Below are 20,074 nucleotides of genomic sequence, written 5' to 3'. Positions count from 1 at the left end.
TTTTTTTTTTTGCTTGCTTCCTTTGACAAAAAGATTTATCCTGGTATTTATAGAGCTGTTCATCCTATTTTAAGTTTCATACTTGTCTTTTAGAAAGTTATTTTCACTCAGATCATCTTTTTCTACCTTTATTCTTGTCCCCCATCCCCTTGCTCCATTGCTTCTGGAATTTGGTTTTCCCTAGGTTTCTATTTTTGGCTCTCAAACAACATATTCTCCATAGTGAAGTTGTATTCGTGTAGCTTCCGTTTTTGACCATACCGAACCTCTATAACAAGCTCAGGCCTTGCTCCAAGTTTCAGATTCATAGATCAAAATTTTATTGGACATGACTTGACCATTCACATGCAATATGCATAAAGCAGAACTTAAAAGTTTTCCTCCCAAACGGCTATTGTTCCTGTATAGTCTAGTTCAGCAAACAGCATTTTCATCTCCCCATTCACTGAAGTCAGACACTGACATGAAGCTGACAGGCTGCCTCCACCTCCAAGTGGAAACCTCGGCACGGGATTTTCCTCCTTAACCATCTTGTGCACTTTTCATTGCACCCGCAATGCTACTTCCAAATGCTGCTGACTCCTCACTAGATTCTTCAGGTCCTAAGTGATTTCTGCTCCGATGCTGATAAAGTTGAACTATTGTCCTGCATAATCCCTTCTAGTTGCTCTCTTTTCCCCTAGGAATGGATGACAAAGTGCAAAGCTCAGATAATGTCACTAAGGCTTCCCAGGTACTGAAACCTGCTAACCTCGTCAGTCTTCCCTCTCACTGGGAGCCTTGGGCTCATCATCATGGAGCAATAACTGTTGTCTATGTATTTTCTTATATTGCTCCTTCTATCTGGAATTACTTCTCTACTGTCTTCTGTTCGTTTCTGACTGACACATTTTCGAACTTACATTTTAAGATTCTGTTTATGCAGCATTACCTAAGATGGCATTAAGTATGCCATCTCTTGTGCTCTAATGTTCTCTGTAGAGAAATAAGCATATTTTGTTCCACTCATTTATGTACGTGTCTGTTCTTTCAGTAAGACTGACTGTGTCCTTCTTGAGGGTAGGGACCATCTCATTCATCTTTGCATCTCCAGCAGTGCCTAACAGCAAACAAGTGCTTAAACATGGGATTACACATCTCCCCACGCTCTGTGACAACAGAAGCAGTCTATGTATGATCGCTAGCACTTGCTTTTGTAAGCATGGTTTCCTTCTTTGGAATTCTTCTTTTTGAGAGCCTGCGATGTACTGGTTCAGAGCATGGATTCTGAAGCTAGATTTCCTGAATTCAAAACTTTTCTTGCTATTCCCTTGCTATGTGAACCTTTGGCAAGTTACTTAAACCCTCTCTATATAGTGGGAATAATAGTGGCTGCCTTGTAACTGCTGTGTTGATGAATCATGTATTGATATAGAAGTGCTTATTAGAGACTAGTAGACACTAAGCTTTCAGGAATATTGGCTATTATCATCAAAATTTCAATCAACCTATTTAAGCTTGCCTTTTACAGTGCTAATCAGAGCTTATTTTTAGACAAAATGCAAATTAAATTATATTTACAAAATTAGATTAATCAAGTTCCCTCAAAATCCTAAAAAACAACTAAAATTCAGTTAACATGAATTCACCCATTCTTCATCGAAAAAAATTCATCTTGTTTTTGCCAGGGGGTTGATAATACTTGATAATACTTTCTTGTAGCATGGTGAGTTTTATGGCTTTTCAGAGGTCGCGTAGTTAAGTATATCAGTTGATCTATACATGTCAAATTGCTGGATTTGGTCTAGTTACAAGTGGCCAGGCAAAGTTCAGTAACTATCCAGAGCATCAAAGGAATGACTAATATCGAAGCATTTCGTTTTCTCTTCCCATTTAGAGAGGAAAAATCTAGGGCTAGTGTCTAAGCTATCACCTGTATCTCTATGTGATTAATCAAAGTCTCACCTTGTCTTTGCTGTACAATTGCCTGCCCATCACGCTATGTAGTGGCATCACTTGATTAGGAAGCAGTGATTTCATGAAAACCACACACACACACACACACACACACACACACACACACACCACATAGCAGGTTAGAAACAGTCTCTTAACATACAGTAAAATGGCTTAAGAACTCAGCAGAGCTGACCTTTCTTAAATTACTCTCTTTTTAGAAAGTCAGAAGCAGAAAGCACAAAACCCTTGAATTCACAGCCACCAAAAGGCTAAGGTTAACTTGCCATTAACAGGTTTGAGAGATGAGCCCTAACCTCAGGGGACAGATGTTTTTCTTGTACAAATGACACCCTTTTATGTATTGTTCTCCACCACCCCCGCTCAAACAGCTACTCAACCGATGAAACAAATTGCACCATGAGCACAGATAACCTCAGGCTGTAGGTCTGTAATCTGACTGTGGCCATCAGCAGCCAGAAATGAGTTTCTTTCTAATCAGCCTTCCATCAATCCCCAGTCACTCATATAAAGGAGCCCAGGGAGGCGAGGGTTCATATTGCTCTTCCTTCAGCACCAAGATTTTGGACAGCGACCCAACGCGGCTGCAGCTCGCGCCCCTTCCTCTCTGGAGCTCCACCAGCAGTGCTCCTACCCCGTTAGTCCCACCTGCTGCAGAGAAAGAAAATTAAACCGGGGTCCATGCAGCCGGCAATGATGATGTTTTCCAGCAAATACTGGGCAAGGAGAGGCCTTTCCCTGGATTCAGCAGTGTCTGAAGAGCTACTTGGCAGCAGCGTAACAGTGAGTACTGAGTCCCTGGCCCTCTCAAAAGCAGAGAGTCTTCCTGGGTAGCAATGGTCTCTTCCTCACCATGTGGACACCTGGTGTATTGTGAGCACAAAACCTCATATCCCTCCACCTTTATCATCTACCTTACCCACCTCCCTTTCTCCCCTCCAAAAAGTACTTACTAATGGCTATGTGCTTACACACGCTTTTCTCCAATCTGTCAGTATAAAGTTAAGAAACTCATAAAAATTAAGAACAAGAAGGAACAGTATAAAGATACTGTTTTACCCACAACTAAAAAAGTTTTTTGAAAGGTTATTATGAGGAAGAACACAGAAGGAATCAGATCCCTAACTTCCACAATATTATTGCTTCTTCTATACCCTTCCATTTACGAAGCTCATAAGTCAGTGTATATATATATACACTCTTGTCTGTAGATGCAGGCTAATGTAATGAAAGACAGATCAGGTTCCTTTCAAAAAGTTTTTCTGCATTTCTTGTTACTTTTGTCTTTTTTCTTTTCAACCGATGGAGAATTGGAAACAACACACCATTTGCTTTAAGGAGTTGTTATATCCTAAATATTAACAGAACAAAAATGCTATGTATATTTGTAGATTCTAATTTGAGGTAGTAGCTGTAGAACTTAACAAAGAATGGCAGTGAAAGAAAAATGTGTTCAGGTTCCTGTTCATTAAAAATATTAAGTGGTATTTCAGTACTTAACTATCAGGGTTTATCAGCTATAATGCCAGTTCCGTTTGTATCATGAAAAAAAGATCGGTTTTAATATTGCAGCTCCAAATAAATGCCAGAGGCCTGCTTTGTGCTGACATATTCTTACTGCTAACAGTGCTGAAAAGTAATCATAGGACGTTTAGTAGCATTATTTAATTAGTTTGCAAAAAAATGTGGCCTAAACAAAAATGGAATGTCTAATGTTTAAATATCATGAATATTTGGAATGAGATATGACACTGAGGAATCTTGAAGTTATAATGAACTGCTAGAAGGAAAACAAAGGAAATGCAGAGTTATGGTTAATGTAAGGCCTTGTCATGTAGAAAACACTACCATCAGATCTGTGAGCTGGACGCGAAGGAGGAGGCAGAAGTGAGAAGACTGAGATGTGAGCGTTTAATGATCAACATACTGTCCAATATCAATGTCTGCCTAAACTTCTTTCCCTCAAGTAATAAATAATGAAATGTGGTGCGATCTTTTCTATAATGTGTATGTCTAGTGAACGAAGCAACCCCAGCTACTCTCAAACAGAGAGCCAGGAAAGGATCACTGTTCCATATCAAACGCACACATTTCTCAGTCCCACGAGGGCGAAATAGATCGGTGTGATTGCGTTCTCTTACAGTTGGATGGAAGAATGTCCTCTGTTTGCCTAATTACATTTGCATATAGAGGGCAGACAGAAATCATAGTTTTGCATTATCTGTTCAATGTAAGTTTCAGCTTTCTGCACTTTTGACAATGTGATTTGAGTTGCTCAAATCTGTCATTTTCTTCTTTAACCAACACAACAAATAGCCATTATTTAATCATTTATTGCAGTATTGTGAATGTGAATGAATGGCTAATTCTTTTTAGTATTCAGAGTCTGCTGTTTGCTTCTAAGGATGCACTAGCTCGTACTCATCGTTTCTTTCTCTGAACTGTGTCTGAATTTTAAGTCATCATGTGCCATCACTGATGGTTCTAGTTAAAATGAACACTGTTTTAGCTTCTGAATTTCTATAGGCAGATTCGTGCTGACAAAGGGGATCTAATTGCAGAAGGTAATGTCACCCATTTCAAGGTATGTCTTGCTGTATTTTAGAATGAAATAGATATTTTGTCCTTTAAATTGAATTGAAGCTAAAGTGATTGTTGTGAAAAATGTTTAGTCCTATTTTTTGATGCTTCATAATTTTTATGGTTTCTGTATGTTACAACTAGCAAACAGACCAAACTTTATATGATAAAATAAAACTTGAATGGTAATAATTATTCATAAATTATACTTTATGCTTTTTGATCATCATATTTCTTTGCTATTAAAGTAAATCAGATCTGCTATTAAAGCAAATCCTTTTATCATCAAGCACTTGATGAAATCATAGAGCCCTAGGAAGTGGTGTTCCACAGTAAATGAGACCAGTAGTTATAATGGACAGTTATGAGTGACGTACCAACTTCACCTTGACTCTGTATGATTGCTGAGGAATACCTGGGGCAGCGGGGGAGGACCTACGTATGAAGGATTGTGAAGTTGTAACTCGCAGCTTTTTATCCTCTTCCTTCTTGAAGCCCAATAAAGCTAGCGCTGGCAAAAGCGAGCAGAAAGCAAGCAGCCAGGAAGGCAGCCGAAGTGAAACTGCTAGCGAGAGCGGCAAGACAGCGGTCATCTTCTCCCTGAAAAATGAAGTTGGTGGCCTGGTGAAGGCTCTGAGACTCTTTCAGGTGAATGCAAAATATCATTACACACCTTGAAAAGGAGCTGTGCACTTGGGTGCAAACCTGTCATCTGTTATGAAACATTACTGAATCAATTTCTGGATAATGTGTTGAAAGGTTCGAAGAACCCAAACTTCACGAGGCTTTGCATGCCGAACAATGAAGTAAGCAGATTTGTGTGAACTATGATTTATTAACTCCGAGGTAGGCTAGGCTATTCGGCCCTCACAAGACTGTTGGCAGGTGAAGTCACTAATTCAAAGACGTGAGCCTAACTCCTGAAAATGCAAACGTAAAAGGAGCCACACGGGGTTCCTTTTAAATATCAAGAGCCTGCAGCCTGATGTGATTTGTTAAAGTTGGAGTTGTGCACACGTCCTAGGAGCCTGGTTATTGCATAAAGTGAGATACCACAGTATAGGCAGTTGACACTCCACTAAGTCTTGTTTTGTGAGCTCAAGTGTCTTTTTGTTTTTGTTTTTTGTAAAGACACACTAATTTTTAAAAATTATTTTATTGGGGGCTCATACAATTCTTATCACAATCCATCCATCCATCCATTGTGCCAAGCACATTTGTATATTTGTTGCCATCATCATTTTCAAAACATTTGCTTTCTACTTGAGCCCTTGGTATCAGCTCTACCTTTCCCCCCCTCCTTCCCCGCCCCCCTCATGAACCCTTGATAATTTATAAATTATTATTATTTTGTCACATCTTACACTGTCTGATGTCTCCCTTCATCTACTTTTGTTGTTGTCCGTCCCCCAGGGAGGAGGTTACATGTAGATCCTTGTAATCCGTTCCCCTTTCCACCCTCCCCTCCTTCCACCCTCCCCGTATCAGCACTGTCACCACTGGTCCTGAGGGATTCACCTGCCCTGGATTCCCTGTGTTTCCAGTTCCTGTCTGTACCAGTGCACATCCTCTGGAAAGACACACTTCTTGTAGATAAGTGGCAGGGTTGCTGTTGGGTGCAGTTGCGTTGGTTCTGACTCATAGTGACCCTTTGTACAAGAATGAGACACTGCCTGGTCCTGCGCCATTATCAGCATTGTTCTTATGTTTGAGCCCATTGTTGCAGCCACTGTGTCCATCCATCTCCTTGGGGGCCTTTTTTGCTGATCCTATACTTTACCAAGCATGATGTCCTTTTCCAGGGGCCAGTCTCTCCTGATAGCATGTCCATAGTGGTAGACATCTGTGGGCTGAACCTCAAGGAGGAGTCTGGTTGGGGACAGGAGTTGAGGATGGGATTAGAAAAGTCAGAAAAGCTTTCCAGAGTATACCTGATCTCTCCCCTGCGCTTCCCCACATACCTGCCCCTACAAGTGTTTTTGCTGCTTCAGTCAACTAAACAGCCTAGAGTGGTTCGCTGTGTTGGGTGTTTGGAAAGACGCTCTGACTGGCCACCAGAAGACTCAGACCTGTGTACTCCTAACTTGCTAATTACCAAGTGCCTCCAAAGTTCAATTCCTCCATTTGCAAAAGAGGAATAATCCCTACCGAATAGGGTTGTTGTGATGAGCTCATCGGAGTCAAAGTGCTGTGTGAAGTGCACACGTGGGAGGCATCGTTTGACTGCCTCTGTGATGGCCACACAAGGGAGACAGCAGCCACCAGATGGAGTCTATGGCCTTGTTCTCTCTTGACCTTGAAGGAAAGGATCAGGCGCCATAAACAGAGGTAATGGAAATCTGGAGAAATATTTTACCCGTAATGACCTCATCCAGGGCTTTCTCCGTACAGTTCCCAGCGGCAGGCCGGTTCAGTCTGACAGCTGCATGCAGTGGGGACGTCCCTGGAGGAGCTAGCAAGCACAAACCAGAGTTTTCACTCTGCCCTTCTCTGGTCCTGGGGGTCTTAGCTAAACCACTTAACCCAGCTGGACCTGCATTCCTCCAGCTAAAGATATCTACTCTGCCTCAACTGAAGGACATTAGAAGTTCAAAGTGGCACAGTGTATGGGAAGAGTCTTCAATCTCAAACTTAACATCAGTCTTACTTTTATTACCAGCCCATTTAGAAGAGATGGTCTTTTTGCAAAAAATTAATAAGAATATGGAAATAGAGACAGTTGCCTGGTCCCAGGACTAGGTGCTGGATCTGGGAGGAGGTTGTTTGCTTTGCTCTTAGGCTGTCAGTGGAGACGACATGCGGAAAGCACTCCGATTGTATTAGGAATTGTGCTGATCGATAATCAGAGTATATCAGCTAGAGTTATAGGGAGGAGCTGGAGGTGGGAAAATGGGGTAGAGAGGAGAACTTAGTCTTGAATTAATGAAAGTGAAAAGAAAAACTAGCCTGTCAACTATCCACCTTACTATCAAGTGTGCCCTTACTGCCCTCTTTTCCACACTGACTTGTAAGGAGAAGTCATCTCTGAAATCCTTTGTAGGGTTGTAGTTGTAACAACACAAGCTTGGATGGAGCCAGCCTGAGGGTTGCAGAAGGACAATTCCTAGGCAACCCCAAGTAAGGTTTTGCAGTTTTGTTTTTCTCTTTCACTGTTCCCTAAGCGAGGTCCCTGGGTGGTACAAACATTTGCTCTCCACGTCTAACCAAAAGATTGGCAGTTTGAAAGCGCCCAGCCCTGCCTTGGGAGAAAAGTCCTCACGATTTATTTCTGTAAGATTACAGCCATTCAAACCCCACGGAGCTCAATTGGACGCTGCAACCCCTGGCGCCTCGAGGCGTGAGAATCAAGTTGAAGGCAACATGGGGTTTTTCCTGAGGGGAGGGGCCTCTCAGGAAGTTATTTGTTATTTGCCTTCAGAGATTCGCTTTTCACTACTTTCCCCGCTCCTTTTCCCTTTCCATACCATGTGGGCTACCACTGAGCAGTGTTTCCCAAACATCAGTCCTTCGCATACCACCGCTGGAATTTCTAGTCCTGGTGGCCGCAGTGCTTACACCCTGCAGTGCGGTCTTCGAGGTTGGTAGTTCGAAACCACAAGCAGGTCTGCAGGGAGACAGCCGGGGATTTCTCCTCCCGTAAGCACTGACAGTCTCGGAAACTCACAGGGAGGGGCCGTTCAATCGGAGGAGTCAGAATTGACTCGATGGCAGTGAGCTAGTTTCAGAGTTTTTGACTTTCTAAATATATTTGCCAGCTATCTGTACTATTATTTTTAAAAGTTGCTTTTGAGCTTCAGTTCACTTCAAAAGTAAACTTTATAGTATTATAAAATCAAGATTAAAATTTAGTTTTCTTGGATATAGATATCCACTATACATATAATTTTCTTTTTCTTTTCCCCCCCAATCATTTTATTAGGGGCTCATACAACTCTTATCACAATCCATTCATATATCATTTGTGTAAAGCACATTTGTATATTCATTGCTCTCATCATTCTCAAAATATTTGATCTCCATGTAAGCCCCTGGCATCAGCTCCTCATTTTCCCCTCCCTCCTCGCTCCCCTCCCTCATGAACCCTAATTTATAAATTATTATTTTGTCATATCTTGCACTGTCCGACGTCTCCCATCACCCACTTTTCTGTTGTCCGTCCCCCATCACCCACTTTTCTGTTGTCCGTTATATGTAGATCCTTATCATCGGTTCCCCCTTTTCACTCCACTCCACCTACCTCCTGGTATCACCACTCTCAACACTGGTCCTGAAGGGATCATCCGCCCTGGATTCCCTGTGTGTGTGTGTGTGTATGTATGTGTGTATGTATGTATATATGTATGTATGTATGTATGTATCTATCTATTAATTACAACATATTTTTTTCCTCTGAAATAATCATGCATTCCACTAGAGGGATGTGAACCACATCTGTGAAGTGATGATGTATGTTCACTCTTGTAAAAAGTTACAGAAGTTCTGCCTTAGCCTATAGGGTGCCATGAGTTGGAATTGACTCGATGGGAGAGGGAGAAAGAATACATACAGTTAAGCACTTGATTAGTAACAGAGAGACTGGTGGTTTGAACCCACCCAGGGGGACATGGGAAGACAGACTATTGATCTACTTCCAAAAGGTCCCCTGACTTGCAAGTACTGTGGAGCACAGTGTACAGCACTGCACACAGGAGGTCACCTTCACCGACTTGCTATTAACCACTTCACTTTTGGTTTATATGCATATGTGTATGTATTATATATATGTATATATATCACGTACACACACTTGTCTCTTCATAGCTCTTAAAGGCCTGTTTCCTCTTTAAATGGGGTTGAAAAACCCACACACCGACCTACAGTCCCACCTTTGAGCCCCTCAAAGAGCAGATGTGACTGTCTTTTGCCGGTTTCACAGGCCCTCGGCACCTTGTGGCCTGACAGCTGAACAAGAGCGGCCCGTGGCATCCCTTTTATCGTCCCCTGAAGGGGTTTAGAGCTCTTGCTTATGTTTCTGCAGGAAAAGTGTGTCAACATGGTTCATATCGAATCCAGGAAATCCCGGAGAAGAAGTTCTGAGGTTGAAATCTTCGTGGACTGCGAGTGCGGTACAACAGAATTCAATGAGCTCGTTCAGTCGCTGAAATTTCAAACCACAAGTGTGACCCTGAGCCCACCAGAGAACATTTGGACAGAAGAAGCAGGCAAGGCCTTTTGTTGCTTGTCGGGTGGTTTTGCCATCTGCCAAATGTTGCAAAGGGGAGTCTGCAGTCTGTGTGCTACTATGTTTGAACATGCACTGTGTTTTCCACAGAGCTGGAGGACGTGCCCTGGTTCCCCCGGAAGATCTCGGAGTTAGACAAATGCTCCCACAGAGTTCTCATGTATGGCTCTGAGCTCGATGCCGACCACCCCGTAAGTGTCCAGTCAAATCATTTCACATGTATGCTCTGAGCTCCGCCCTTGTGCCGGGCGCCGCGCCATGTTCTGTGCTGCAATGCTTCCTTGTAGAGCAAGTTATTATTTATTCTCCGTTGCCGAGAGCACGTTTGCAAATGACGAAGCTTCTCTGCACACATGCTTGGCCAGAAGCAGGCTAGAAGGTTGACATTTCCACATAACATTTATTTTTCCAAGGGTTGGAGAGAGGAGGCGATTCTAAACCTTGGAGAATATTTCTGTAGAATTAGACATCTTGAAATGTACTTGCAGATGGTGACCCTTGGAAATGGGATGAACTAAAACTGAACACACCGTCGGGAAACTCGAGAGGGCTAGCAGGGTGGGGCTCAGTCGGAGGATACGATCCGTACGATCCTGTCTTGTTCGGTCCGTTCACTGGAGGTGGTTAGCAGTAGTGGAGTGTGGTTGACTTCAGTCTCAAAGGAAAGGCCGAGGGTTGTCGAACAAGGCCGTGATGGGGGATGCATTGCTTCCCACCTCTACCCTGAATCTACCACCGTCTGTCTCGCTTCTGCATCAATAAAAATGACCTCCTTGAAAGAAATAGGATATTTGGCTAAGCAGTTCCCATTATTTCTCCCCTTTACACCAGTTTTTTTATTTTACACAAGAGATCTGGAAATACTTTAGGGTCCGAATGAAGTACAGTTAATAGTGTGGGAGAAGTAAGCAATGTACTCATTCATTACAAGCCCCCCACGCCCCCTTTCCTGGTGCTTCTCCTTTACAAATGGACAGAGGAAAGGATGAAAGCCAAGGAGCTTAATCACGCCTGTCAGAGGCCTTTGGGGCCTGAGGACAACAGTTATAACCAAACCGAAGACCAAACTTACTGCCCTAGACAATGAGTTAATTGACATGGAGCAAATGTGGGCATCTGACAGTGTGACTGTGCTCCAGGCCCGCCCATGGCCAGTGAGCAGATTCCCACTCCTCGCGATCTGATTGGAGGGGAGAACTGCCCCCCAGAGTTTCCAAGGCAGGAAATCGCTACAGGAGCAGACGGCCTCTCCCTGCGCCCTCAGAGCAGCTGAATGGGTTTGAATGCTGATCCACAGCCCAGGCAGCGCTTCTCAAGGTGGGTTTCCCGGACCCCCAGCAGTAACATCACCAGAGAGTGGTGTGGTTTTTTTTTTAATTTAAATTTTATTGTGCTCTTGACAATACACACCGCGCCCCTACATGACTGGAGCCGTTTCTGCACAGACTCGGTGACACTGAATGGCACCGTTCTCAGCCTCCTTCTCTGAGTTACTCCTCCCTCCGTGAACACAAGTGGGAGCTTGTTGGAACGCACGCACGCACGCACGCACGCACTTCAGTCTGAGCAGCACTCCTTTAAAGCAAACTACGACAGCTCCAACAAGAGGGCACATTTTAGTCAAAGCAGTCATTTGGCACAGGATCCTGTCAAACAGACAGATCTAGCTCAATTGCCTGTTTTCGAAAAGCTGAATTAACTCAACGACAAAATTTTAGAATGTTTCAGAGTAATTCCCATGGGAGGCTCCTTAGAGCAGTGGTTCTCAACCTTTCTAATGCCATGGCCATTTAATATAGTCCCTCATGTTGTGGTGACCCCCCCCCCCAACCATAAAATTATTTTCATTGCTACTTCATAACTGTAATTTTGCTGCTGTTATGAATCGGGCGACCCCTGTGAAAGGGTCATTCAACCCCCAAAGGGGTCACGACCCACAGGTTGGAAACCACTGCCTTAGAGGAACATTGGGAAAAATATTTGCAAGGACCTTCAATAACCACCCTTCCCATCCCCCTCCCTGCACGACTCTCAGAGGCATTTGGTTCAGCACAGGCACCTGTTTTAAGAGATGAGCCGTGTTCAAACCACACAGACTCCAGCTCTTAACTTGCAGGATGACCTTGGGCAAGTCACTCTACTTCTGCTCATCAAGTTCTTTATGTAAAAAGTGGAAGTAAAACGCTTATCGGCCTCAGAGGGATGCTTGAACACAACTCTAGTTAATAAAACAACCGGAAAGCATTTTGGCATGAGTAAATGCTTAGTTCCAGGATTGGAAATACTGTATTAAATCATCCACACCAATCAATGCCTGGACAGTAAAGGAGTTCTCTTTAACCTGCTATTTCTAAGTGGCCTTCTTAGTCTAGTGAGAAAACCATTCAACCTGGAGAGAGGAGGCCAGCCCTCTGAGTGGAACAGCCACAGGAGCGGCTGACCTTGAGGTGAAAAACTTAGTCTGCTATACTGTGTAAATTTTGCTGGGCTAATTTTAATCCATTACTCCTAATTACACCCACCGTTGATACCTTCTCTTCTTTTCTGTCCAGCCACTTGAAATAATTGCAAGTACTTAGAAATACCATACTTCAATGATTTTTTTTAAACCACATTTTTCTTTTGTAAACACTCGAAGTGCTCATTATGCAAAAGTTTGATATTGGTAAATTTGTGTTTTTATACATTATTTTTGGTTAGGATGGGGGGGGGCTAAGTACTTTTTTTATTAGATGGGATTTAATACATATATCATTCCATATTTCGATCACATCAAGTACAATGTACCATTGCTACCACCGTTTCGAAACATTCTTTTTCTACATGGATTCCTTGACATTGTCTTCCTTTTACCTCGCCTCCACACTGTACTGCCCCCCACCCCCAGAACCCCTCATTCTACTTGCTGTCCCTATAGGTTCGTCAGTCCTGGGTTTCATATCCCAAGAAATGGAAAAGCCTCTAACACAGCTTCAAGAGGGTGACCTCCACTGGCGTAACCCCTCTGAGATACACTCTAATATGAACAAACACAAGCCGAAGAAAACAATACAAACCCCAAATACAGAAAACTTGGAAACCAGATCAGGTCCAGCCGACATCATAGGACCTACGTACTTTTTATGCCTGGGAATGATCACCGCCTTGAGCCAGACACCCAGGCCTCTGGAATAGGCTGGCACAGCAGGGGCTTGGCATATAAGAACAGGCTGCCCAAGTTTCCCTATGCTGTTAGCTGCCAGGGATTTGGCTTCCTGAATCATGTTGACAGTTCACACAGCCCCAAGACACACTGCGGGGCTGCAGCTTGCCTATGTTCAGATAGAGATCGGATGCTTGGGATTTCTAGGATTTTGATGGGCTGATTTGTAGAAGCAGCTGCCAGACCTTTCCTCTTAAGCGTCTCTAACCACCACCATGGAATCATTTCTGACTCAGGGACCCTCTGTGGGGTTTCCAAGGGTGTACATCATTACAGGAACAGACAGCTTCATGTTTCTCCCACGGAACGCCTGGCGGGTTTAAACCACTGACCTTGCAGTTAGCAGCCCAACCCTTACTACCAGGGCTCCCCAAGTTCTTTCCAAAGCAAAGCAAACCAAATTCACTGCCATGGAGTCCCTGTTGACTCATCGCTCCCCGCTGTGGGTTTCGAGACTAGCTGTTTACCAGAGTAGCAAGCCCCCTCCATGCACCTCAAAGGGGAATGCGCAGACAAATCACCTGGAGGAGGTTTAAAAATGCAGAATGGGATTCCCTTGGGGCCAGGAGTGGCCCTGAGATTCTGCAGTTCTAGCTAGCTCCCCTGAAGCTTAGATAAGAGGCCTGGGGTCCCAACTTTGAAGAGCAACGATGTAGACTAGGGGAGTCTGAATGTGTGGTGCAAGCAACTTGTTTTGGTGGTGTCTTGAGGCTTGCCTGAAACCTGTGGAATCAGAATTTTCAAGGAAGGGACCTGTACTTTTAAAAATTGGCCAGAGATTCTGATTAGCCCTCAAGTTCAAGAACTAATGATCTAGCTTCTCACCATGAGCTTCCCACTCAAATCATCTTGGGGTCCTCATCCCATAGCACCGGAATCACAGTCTCTGGGCAAGGGCCCAGAGTTGGAGTATTTTTCAAAGCTTCCCAGGTGGGGCAAGCGTGCCGTAGGGCTGGCTTGCTTGGGAGAGCTTTGTGAGTGCTACTCTAGTTGAGTACATTCAGGTGCAGCCTGGCTCTTCAGTTCTTGATTTAAGTGGGGGAAAGCAGGGTAGGCTGGTGTAGCAGGTGCTACTGGGCTGGCAGGCCCTAGGGTTGCTGGGTTTAGCAAATAAATATACACAATGCTCAGTTGAATGGGAATGTCAGGTAAACATTGAATATTTTTGTAGTATAAGTATGTACTAAATATTGTGTGGAACTTGCTAATAGTAAGAAAATAAAATACTGTTGATCTGAAATTCAAGTATAAACTGGGAATCGTATGTTTTATCTGGCAACTGTAGCCCTGGCTTCAGTCCAGTACAAGGGGCCAAGGAATGTTGTGTCTCTGTAATTGCTAGTGTTGTGAGCATCCGTGTTGCACTTTGCCAGTTCGTGGTTCAATCCAGGAAGCTGGATCAAGCACAACTCTTGTGATCACTGCCCCACTGTGCTAATGAGGCATGATGAGTAAATCACTCTCCTGCATCCCTGGAAAAGGTGCAGTTGTTTACTGAGGAAAGAGGGTCCAGATTCCTCACGAAGCCCAGTAGATTAGGTGGCTGTTGCCATGGTATCTGGTCTGGCACCACCAGGGAACAGATGCTGCCTTTTTGGTGGTGGTGTTATTTTTCTAACCACTCTCTGTTTGTCATGACCTGCTTTTTTCTTCTTCTTCTTCCTTTTTAATAAGAAAGATGCTTGGAATTCTTCAGTTTTACAATCACAGGTCATCAGATTTACTCAGGAGTGCTGAAATAATTTTTAGATTTACCAGAGCCACCTTTCTACATCAAGGAGCTCCGGTGGACTAGTGGTTTATGCATGGGGCTGCTGAGCACAAGGTTGGTAGTCCACATCCACACTGTGGGGCAATGTGAGGCTTTCCGCGCCTGCAGGGCCAGTTCTGGCCTGCTGCTAGGCTTGCTAGGAGCTGCAATCCCTGCGCATCATGTCTGTCAGTTGTCACTGGGCTGACTGACTTCTGGTGGCCCCCTCTGGCTCAAGAAGCACTGTGTTCCATAGAGCTGACAGTGACTCGTTCTTGGGAAGTAGATAGCCAAGTCTCTCTCCTGCAGTGCCTCTGAGTTGACTAGAATGCGCAGCCTTTCAGGAAGCGGAGGAGCACATTTAATGCTCCAACCACCAGCCACCCCATCCATCTTCGACAGCAGTAGGAGTTACCCTCTGCTCAGGTCACAGGTGATAACTATGGTCACACATTTTTGTACACACACGTTAGGGTTGCACAAGCTGCCTGTGAGTCCCAGTTTAGAAATTCCTGATTCACAGCCCAGGGAAGAAAGTGCTAGCATGTGGGATGTGGTTGCTTTGCTGGGGGAGTTAGAGTGATTTCAGGTGCATTTGCTCCCCACTCACTAGGAGTAACTCTCTCATCATTCCCCAGAGCAAGGCTTGGAGGGTCTTCATTTAGCTCCACTGGAGACAGTCCTGCGAAGATTTCTGACTTCATGGTCGGTGCTGCTTCAGGCCGACTAGAGAATGCATTGCTTTCTCGTGAGATTGAAGCTCCTCATGAATAACCACCGGGTAGAACTGTCGTAGGTGCAGCAGAGGTCATCTAGGCGGGTCATAGAGCCGGACTCTGTCCTATCTCAGATCCCATAGTCACGACAATTGTCTTCTTGCCTGGCCTCCCTTCTCAGAGTAGCACTTGCTTCCCAGACAGCGAGCGTCCTGGGTTGCTGGGTTGCACAGGTAAGAAAGTAAATTGAAACAATTCCTTCTGGGCTTCCCGAGGTTTGAAGAAACAAGCTCGGGAAGAATTGAATATCTGAAAGTATCTGAAGGAAAGGAAAATGGAAAGTCTTTTGAAGAGAGGAGAGCTTTTTTTGAGCAAACCAGCAAGCTCTCTCAAAGGGATTCAGTTGACTGAAGAATGACAGACAGGGTTTTTAATTTCCCAAGTGCGTGGTGATGGATGGAAATCTAATGTTGGCTAAGGCTAATTAGAACCATAGGAACTCGGTGTGGAATGGGGCTCACCTGCTACCTGTGAATGATTTTGCGTTGTGTGGCTGAAGCCATAAAATACAGCAAAGCCTCTTTAATTCATGCTAATTTGGGGATTTGATGATTATTCTGAATAATAGAATTTAAATACATATGTAATTTTTAGTCACTTACACGAAGCAATGAAAATGTGGTTGGTTAACTGAATAGCCATGTGAAAGGGATTTGTTTTAATTAATGGGATAAGATTAGTTTGCGATTAAGGTCAGTTACATTTAAATAATATTTGAAAACAAGAAGGTATTTTCATAAGTTTGGTTAACTAAGTATTCTGCCTGCTTAGTGGGAAGGTGAATGTTATCCTCAACTCCCAGAACACATCCCAAATGAGTACAGCCGAAAGTTAAGGGGGGTTTGCTGTATGCAGCACCATTTGCTTCTGACTGTGCCATCCAATGGTCATGCAGGGATGAGAGTTACACGTGTGCTGAGCACTTAGTAAGCATCATGGTGATTTTCCTTTAGGCTTTCTGCAGCTGAGATTCCTGTACTTAGTTAAATAACGTAATCTCTTTCATTTTTAAGGGATTTAAGGACAATGTCTATCGACAGAGAAGAAAGTATTTTGTGGATGTGGCCATGGGCTATAAATAGTAAGTACCTGTGTAACTCTTTCTTGTGACTGGTCACTGGCCAGTTAACAAAAGCACATGCTGTGTTAAACAGACCTGTCTTCTCTTCAGTTTAACTTTTGCAGGAGGCAGATATGAACCATTTGAAACACTTTCCAACTCTATAGGCTTGAAATGCCAACCTTGATGTTTGACATCTGGTATAGTTGTAAAAGAATGAGGCCTATGGGCCATGTGCCAAATGCTACGTTTTCACCATTGTTTTTGCAGCTCCACTAAGGCCAGGATCCATTTTTGTACACTCTGCAGGGCCTGGAAAATGTGTTTTAATTTTACTTTTGACTTGACTTTTTGGAAATTCCCTTCAGTGTCCAGCCTCCTCAATGAAAGTAAAGGATTCAGTAAGAACGGTGGATCAGCCATAACAGAAAAGAATCATGCTTGCTTTTAATGGGAAGGGAAAGTTCTGGAAGCTGACAGGGTTATGGGCAAGTTTCAGACCCCATCCGGTTTTGGGTTGGGATGGAAGTGGAAAGTCTTGTGGCTGGGAAGAGGATGTGCATGGCACACAGCTCTGTGGGGGCAGCAGGCATGAATGCAGTGTGTCGACCCTCCGCAGGCTAGCTCTAGGGAGTGAAGTGAGGCCAACCTTCTGTTTATTCTCTGCTCGCCAGTCTAACCCACAGCCCATTGATGCTCTCTGTCCTTCGTCTGCTAGGAGAGCAGCTGCAGAGTTATGTCGTCAGGACAGAATGGAAACCCATGTCTGGCAGAGGCCCGAGTCTTCTCACGCTCGTTGACCCTCGTCCAGCAGCTTGACTGCTTTAGGGGGCAGGTTTGTTCCTGGCAAGGATGGAGGACACTTAAAATATATATATTAGCAAGGATGGTTTTAAAAAATCAGAACTATATTTTTGTAAAGAATGTGACATCACCATCACCATCAGTTCCTCTTGAGTCAACTCTGAGACTGCATAGAGACCGCATGTGCTTCAGGGTAGAACTGTGCTCCCAGACGATTTCAGGGGTGGCTCCGTGGGAATGAAGGTGCCTTGTATGTGAGGTGTCTCTGGTGGATTTGAACCTCCAATGTTTAGACTAGCAGCCAGTTGAATAACCATTTGCACCCATCAGATATGCACATGTGTATCACACACATACGTATGTCTGTATAAACACATATATGCATATGCGTGTACATATGTGTGTGTGTATGATATAGATACTGTGACACCCTCAAACCTCAAACTCTTGAGCACACAGGTGATTAACTCCAGCTGAGCGGATTCCTCACTGCACGGCTCATTGGAGCCAGGTGCTCATTCCTGACTTCACCTGACGCTCTGTGCGCCCCCCTCCCTCTGCCCTAGCCCAGCAGTCCCCGTTCTTTCTCAACCTGGTTTGGTATCATTAAAAACAAGACTTCTTGGTACATGCTTCTCTACTGTATCTCCTCCATTTTCAACTCCTCTGCTCCCGGGAGCTCCTTCCGCCCCTCTCTGGTGGCATTCTGCTCCCTCCCAGCCTCAGTGCGCACAGCAGGCCTTTACCTCAGTCCAACCTCATGCCACCCTTTTGCCCTGAGCCCTGCTGCTCACCTGCCCAGCCTCTCCATGAGTTATAGCGCTGGCTCCGGGCTCCCAGTGGAATCAGGTCAGACCTGCCGAGAAGGAGTCTGGGAAGAGGTGTGGGAAGGGCAAGGAGCCCTCATGGCACAGCGGGTTAAGTGCTGGGCTTTTAACTGCGAGGTCCCCAGCTCACACCCACGAGCAGCTCTGTGTAAGAGAGATGAGGCTGTCTGCTCCTTAAAGATGTACAGCCTTGGAGACACTAGGGAGATGGTCCACTTTGTCCTTTAGGCAGACGTTGAGTCAAAATTGTCTTGATGGCAAAGAGCTTGGTGGGCAGGGCAGGCTGTGGGGCACGAGGAGAATTAAGTGTGTGGGTGTATTAAACGACACATGCACTTACACGTGAACACATGTACACGTATGTGTTTTATACTTGTATACATGAGTTGTACACAGGAATATGCACACATCACATGCTTATATACATGTATATACACACATATATAAAGGATTTTGTTAGCCTAGTGATTAAAGGACTAGTTAAATGTTACTGTTGTGGTGACATTCATAAACCCAAACCCTAAATCACTGCCATTGGTTCCATTCTGACTCGCAGCGACCCTGTAGGACAGGGTAGAACTGCCCCTGTGGGTTTCTGAGGCCAGAAGTCTTTATAGGAGGAGAAAGCCTCATCTTTCCGCCTCAGAGTGGCTATGGGGTTTGAAATGCTGACTTCGTGCTTACCAGTCCAACTGGAAGCCCTCTACACCACCAGGGCTTCTTGGTGACACTACGAGAATTGATGTAGAGGAGACCACCATTGCATTAGGTAAATCTGCTACACAAGACCTCCTTAAAGTGTTGGAAATCAAGGAGATTGCTTTGAGGAATAAGATGTTTTCAATGACCTCATATGGATGTGAAAGTTGGACATTGAACAAGGAAGACAGAAGCATTATGGTGCTGTGAAGAATATTGAAAGTATCATGGACTTCCACTGCCCAAATGACCAATAGATCTGCCACAGAAGCAGTACAGCCAGAATGCTCCTCAGAGGCGAGGATGACAACACTTTCTCTCACCTACTGTGGACATGTTCCCAGGAGGGAGCAGCCCTGGAGAAGGATGTCACACTTGGTAAAGTAGAGGGGCAGTGACAAAGAGGAAGGCCCTCAATGCGATCAATTGACACAGTGGCTGCAACAGTGGGCTCACTATAAGAACCATCGTGAGGATGGCGCAGGACCGGTGGTGCTTTGTCCTGTTGTACACAGGGTCGCTATGAATGGGAACCGACTAGACTGCACCTAACAACACATGAGGCAAGCAGTTTCAAGGGGCATTGAGCATGCGGAGCCATGTGGTTTTAAAGAAAACCTATTTATATGAGGCTGAGAGGAGAGGAGAAGAGCATATAGTCACGATGAGGGAGGATGAGGCTCTCAATACTCAGCATTTCCACTCATTGCTTTTCATTGTATGTAGTGAGATGGAGGTTCAGGGGGAGAAAGGTAGGAATGGGAAGGCAACACTGAGGACGATGCAGTATAAGGAATGGCTGGAGGGCCGGGGAGTGCCGGGCTCCAGGTGCCTGGCTCTGCATACCTGAGTGCTCTAGGGGAAACTGCCCATTCATGGTTTTACAGTGCGAAGTGACTCTCGTATGACTATGAGGCTCCCCTGTTGTCATCATACCACCAGAAGTGGCTCACTTACAACCCGAGGGTAGTTCGGTGGGTGCAAAGACAGAGTAAACGGTGTTTAACTGAAGAGAGTTTGAAGGGCTATTATTAGAGCTAACACTTAAACATTTTTTAAAATTGGGGGTTCTTACAGCTCTTATCACAATCCATACATATATCCATTGTGTCAAACACATCTGTACATATGCTGTCATCATCTTTTTCTTTTTAAAATAATTTTATTGGGGGCTCGTACAACTCATCATAATCCATACA

At 44.5% G+C, this 20,074-nt stretch overlaps 1 protein-coding gene across 2 annotated transcripts in view; it reads left to right on the top strand.

The window, feature by feature from the left end:
• The first annotated feature begins 2,637 nt into the window (after nucleotides 1-2,637).
• TPH2 (tryptophan hydroxylase 2) overlaps nucleotides 2,638-20,074 on the top strand; it is a 143,202-nt gene continuing 125,765 nt past the window's right edge. The window contains exons 1-5 of one of the 2 annotated variants that reach the window (XM_004700445.2): nucleotides 2,638-2,739; nucleotides 5,032-5,184; nucleotides 9,554-9,737; nucleotides 9,848-9,948; nucleotides 16,499-16,566. In XM_004700445.2, coding sequence (XP_004700502.1) covers nucleotides 2,638-2,739; nucleotides 5,032-5,184; nucleotides 9,554-9,737; nucleotides 9,848-9,948; nucleotides 16,499-16,566 — 608 coding nt within the window. Of the gene's footprint in view, nucleotides 2,751-5,006; nucleotides 5,185-9,553; nucleotides 9,738-9,847; nucleotides 9,949-16,498; nucleotides 16,567-20,074 lie in introns of both variants that reach the window. The other variant, XM_004700444.2, reaches the window with a different exon arrangement.

This window comes from Echinops telfairi, unplaced genomic scaffold, assembly GCF_000313985.2.
Source record: "Echinops telfairi isolate 266 unplaced genomic scaffold, ASM31398v2 ScPeMD7_2;HRSCAF=8, whole genome shotgun sequence".
Classification (NCBI taxonomy): domain Eukaryota; kingdom Metazoa; phylum Chordata; class Mammalia; order Afrosoricida; family Tenrecidae; genus Echinops; species Echinops telfairi.
The sequence above is the reverse complement of the archived record's forward strand: the minus strand, read 5'-3'. Positions and strand labels throughout refer to the sequence as shown.